A 5428-nucleotide genomic window follows, 5' to 3' on the forward strand; every position below is an offset into this window, starting at 1 on the left:
CCTTTTTTGGACACATTTTAGGCCCAAAATATTTTCAACATACAATTCTTTATGCAGAATCAGAAGAAGAAGAAGAGGAGATATGTTTATTTATGTTATATCTATGACACCATATTTGCCTTTTTGCCCAAGGTGGATGAGTAGAAATTCTATTAAGTAGAAGTTAAACCCTCTTATGCCTGCTATTCATATTCCTTTTATATTTCACGCATTTTCTTGTTAAAACAAGTTTTCTGTTTATGGTCATTTTTGTTAATAATAGCTAGTCGTTAGCATGAACCCTAATTTGTTGATACTTGCACACCAATCCTAGACGAAGCTAATTATCATAGGCAAACTGATCATATTTTTATTCTTACTTGTGGGGTATTAGAGCTCGACTATTGTACGTAGCTAGCTAACAAGAATAAAACATCTCTTTTTGTTCGCCCCCCACACCCCACACACACACACACGGAAATATAGATGGTAAAAGATAGATGATGGTATAGAGTTCTCAATGTGTCTGTGTCTTTGTCTGTCCGTCTGTGTTGTATCCAGCTCCGGAGAAGAGACAGAGAGTTCCCTCCGCGTACAACCGCTTCATCAAGTGAGTAATTATGATGTCAAGCTCTCTCTCTCTCTCTCTCCACTTTTTATTTCATTTATAAAAATTGCTAAATTTGAAGCAAAATGTGAATGGTGGTCCGTCAATGAATGTGCAGGGACGAGATCCAACGCATCAAGTCCGTAAATCCCGATATATCCCACAGAGAAGCCTTCAGTGCCGCTGCCAAGAATGTAATGTCACCCAGCAACATTTTTTATTTTTATTTTTTTTGCAAGCAGGGCTCTTCTTTACCAAATTAGCTAGCTATGGTTGTTTCTTCAAATCTATCAACAGTGTGGGGTCCTTTGACAAACCCGTTTTGTTTTCTTTGTGTCAGTGGGCCCACTTCCCACACATTCACTTTGGTCTCATGCCTGACCAGACTGTGAAGAAGACAAACGTTCGCCAGCAGGTACTTCTTTCATATCATCCGATCATACCCATTGCATGTGATCGATGCCAAACATTTCTCTTTTCTTTTTTTGTTTTTTTCTTTTCTATTAAAAAAATTGACTTGTTTGTGTGTAGGAAGGAGAGGACGTCCTGATGAAAGATGGGTATTTCGCTTCAGCTAATGTGGGTGTTTCTCCCTACTAAAAAGAAAGGAAGTAAAAAGCTTGTGCATGGGATCGATATAGTAGTGGTGGGAGAACAATTTTCAAGTTGAGATCGATGTAGTTTAACTTCTTTATAACCCATCTGCAAATCAAGGTTTCTCTTAATTAATGTTGATACTACTACTTCTCTAGCTAGCTAGACTCTACTTTTTAGATCTTCTGTTTCTGCAGCTTCTCTTGGAAAACCTAATTATTATGTTGGAAGACCTGATCGATCTTATCCTTTTACTACTTGTGACATTTCTTAACAATGTAGGTTATGTAGCTACCTCCTAATTAATCCATCAACTACTTCGCCTTATTACATATTTTATCTTCTTCTTTGATGCTAGATCTTACTTCCCTTTATTTGGATCGTCTTGATTATTGTGCATGCATCTTTAAATTAGCTTGTTGATAGGCATAACTCATATATATGTTATTTGCAGATTCATCTAGTATATATGCAATCTTCTTTCAAAGAATTTTTTTTAAAAAATAATAAATAAATAAAAATTTGAATTATCGGATTATATTTATCTAGGTAATTAAGTACCCCATTATGCCTAAGGACTTGGCCATATGTTTTCCGGTCCGCTTATATGCTGCTTCCAACTAGTTGATAAATATGAAAAATAAAACAAGTTCTAAATCAAGGTTTAGATGATTCCATTTATTTGAATCATAAAAATGATCATTCATGATGGTCCATTAATACGCATAATCCAATATTCATGAATACGACGACATTCGCACATTTAACTTGCTGCATGTGTGATTCTTGGATTGATTAAACATAATTGAGTGAGAAAGAATGATTGTTGGATTTACAGTTGATGGATCAGTTCAGTACTGAACCTTGTCCAGTAGATATATATATATATATCTCACTCTAAGATTTTGGTACACTTGGTTCCAATAGATAGATACACATAAGAATGAACTAAGATAATTACTTTTTTTAAAACAAAAAAACAAAAAATCGCCTTTTTTTTTTGGTTCTTAACACTTAATTCAGGCCGAGGAAAAAGTTCCTAGTTGTTGGAGAAAAGTGATGCAAGTTTCCCATGAAGATGTTTTCTATATAATATACGGCTGAATTAAAGTAGTTAACTATGTAAAGGATTAATTTCTATCTTTTTAAAGGACTTAGAAAATGAGTAGCATGGGTGTTTGATCTTTTAGAAAAGGCATCTACATTTTTCAAGGAAACGACATGGATCATTTACTTGCAGATTGAAGCATGAAGGGATTCATTGACCACTTCTGTACCGTGGGCAGTACTGTTTGATTTTGAAATTTTGGTCTAGTTGGATCGAGAAAGGATAGGCAAGAGTGAAGGAAGATAATTAATTAATCATTTTTAATGCTAAGGAAAAGAAAACGAAACTACCTAATTGTTGATGAAGCTATATATATATATATATATAGCTTCATCAACAATTAGGTATATATATATATATATATATTAGAAAATTATTATAGGATTTTGAAATTAAAAAAGCGATGCATGTTCGTTTTCCTTAAGAGGTTTTCTATATATAATAATAGTATATGGTTGAATTGAAGTTTGTATGAGGTAGGCTTTTAGAATTAGTTGGCCTATATTAAACTTTTTATTGTCTGATCTTGTTTTATTGTAAGCATTTATTGATCATCATTCGGCGTTTAATTCTATGATAAGCTGAAATTATTTAAATTAATCTTGTATGAAAATCATGAGTATGAATGCGAGCATATACTTTTTTTTTTCTTTTTTTTTTTTCATTTTTAATTTTCCCATGTGGATTGATATTGAATTTTTCCGTCGACCATTAAAAGTGGAAAAGAATGTATATTGAAGGAAGATCAATTAGTTTGTGATATCCATGCAATATACCGACGAACATTGATCATGAAGAGAGAACTTGATCAACAGGAAAAATAGAAGATTGCAAATTAAGGAACTCAAATATCTCACAAAATCACAAACTCCATCCAATCTCTCACAATTTTTTTTATAAGCAATTGTGGAACAAGAGTTTCTTTACTATATAGTACTACTTATGATCTATTCCTGCGGCTCACACAGGGAGAGAAACAAAAGCTCCAATATTATAGGGCCAAAGATGAGGAAAACAAGGCCAGGTTTAGAAGCCGTGCAAGAATGTGGGTTTATGAATTTCATCATCATCTGCTTTATCTTCATAGTTATTTATTAATTTTATGATCATCAGCAACATTTTGCTCCCACGTGGCCGGGGTTCAAAACAAAAACAATATTTATTTAATTATATTATTAATGTTGATGTAAACTAATTTATATATATATATATCTTTTGCTAATGCTCGTATCCTATGCACATGCACTTTCTACTTTACCACTCACGCTCATAGATTTTTCAACACTCCTCATCCTCTCCCTTTCTGTCTTTGCATGCATGTCAAAACTCCATACATTAATATATATGGAGTTTTGACATATATTAATGTATGGAGTTTTGACATGCATGCAAAGACAGAAAGGGAGAGGATGAGGAGTGTTGAAAAATCTATGAGCGTGAGTGGTAAAGTAGAAAGTGCATGTGCATAGGATACGAGCATTAGCAAAAGGCTAATTCATCCTCCCAATATATAGCACTGTAGTGATCAAGAAAGAGAGTCCCCACAACTGCTGAATCTCTGTAAAAGGTGCCATAATTAAATTGTCCCTCCATTTTCACCCCCAAAAGCATCACATCTTGGAACCAAATGCCATCTTCAACCCCAACATGCCAACACGCATAGCAGTTTCACATTCTACCTTTTCGGAAAGCACGCAGCCTATCAAAAGAAGAGTCCATATATAACCGACTATATATTTTCTCTCATCTTGACTATCTCCATTCTCAAAATATTGCTACCTACTATCATTATGATCAATTTGAGTGCTCAAAAGTAGGAAAACGGATTTGACCCAAAAGATAAAGTTTCAACGTTTTTACTATTTCTTTTTTCTTTTCTTTTTTTTATCAAGGGATGACATATTCTAGTTGTGCGATAGGAGCAACTCTCCCACAAGTTAAATCCCAACTGAAATCAATGGAAAAAGGATCATATATATGTTCTATATATAATGCATGTATAATGAAAATTGTGCAAAATTCATACTTTTATATCACTAGTACTGCATGTACACCCAATATGGACTACGCTCATATATGGCTTAGAGTTTCTTGCCACAAAGAATATATTGATGCAAAACTAGAAAGTCAGCTTTAATCACGCAAAACTATCATATATTAGATTTTTATTTTTAAGTAAAATTTCAAGCTTTCATTAAAATCAATTAGCTATCGCAAAATTCCCAAGTGTTACAATATCATGAATAAAAGTTAGATAATCTTCCAGTCAAATTTCTTCCACACCTTAGTGGGTTGCCGCCTTGCTAAACAATGGGGCTGCCATGTTTGCCTTCCTTTAATTTGGTGTCTCACATACCATGATTGGGACTTTTGAGCACCGTTTTTGTGACACCAATCAATTGCTCAAACCGACTTCAAGACTATCCTTCCATCTGGCATTTGCACAACATGTACTACCCCCAATACATCACCCTCTAGTATGATATTATGAATGCCAAAGTCTATGCTAGCTGAACTCCACAGCCTAATTTCATGTTGCATATGCTTTTGCTAAACCCAAGTTATTCGTGCTATTGTGGCATTAGTTCAACCTCCACCTTCTCTAGTTTCTCCGAAGCTCAATTAGGATATTGATGCAGATCGCAGGTCCCCTAGAAGTGCGATCAAGCGCACGTGTACCTGAGATCGAGCGCACTTCCAGACACTTGCGTACCTTGGCCCCTGGTTGTGCAATCGATCTCACCTGTAGTTGCGATCGAGTGCACTCGGGCATATCTATTTCGCAAATGGACATCAGAGACACTTATTTTAGTTTTAATCTTTTGTTTTAAACTAGGTTTCTTTGTTAGTTATTATTTTATCTTATCTTTCAGTTGTTCAGATCAGATTAGGTTCTTCATTAGTCTTCTATTTGGTTTAGTCTTCTTTCATAGACTTCTAAACCAACTTTATTTCATTGTTATTTTAGAATTAGGAGTCTTGGGCTATAAATATATGCTTATAGCCTTTAGCAATTCAGTTGTTGATTATTATGGATTTTGATTAATGAGAATAATCAGAGTTGAGTTTATTCCTCTTTTCCTTTAAACTTTAGAGAGTATCTATTGTTTTTAGAAGAATTCTTAGATTATTGATAGACT

At 34.2% G+C, this 5428-nt stretch overlaps 1 protein-coding gene across 1 annotated transcript in view; it reads left to right on the forward strand.

Annotated features, from left to right (window-relative positions):
* Window positions 1-1512, forward strand: part of LOC132176469 (protein YABBY 4-like) — a 5502-nt gene extending 3990 nt beyond the window's left edge. Inside the window, exons 4-7 of the mRNA XM_059588693.1 lie at window positions 541-589; window positions 705-780; window positions 927-1001; window positions 1118-1512. Of these exons, the coding sequence (XP_059444676.1) occupies window positions 541-589; window positions 705-780; window positions 927-1001; window positions 1118-1186 (269 nt within the window). The 3' untranslated portion in view covers window positions 1187-1512. The remainder of the gene's footprint in view (window positions 1-540; window positions 590-704; window positions 781-926; window positions 1002-1117) is intronic.
* Window positions 1513-5428: the final 3916 nt, after the last annotated feature.

The sequence above is a fragment of the Corylus avellana genome, chromosome ca3 (assembly GCF_901000735.1).
Source record: "Corylus avellana chromosome ca3, CavTom2PMs-1.0".
Taxonomy (NCBI): domain Eukaryota; kingdom Viridiplantae; phylum Streptophyta; class Magnoliopsida; order Fagales; family Betulaceae; genus Corylus; species Corylus avellana.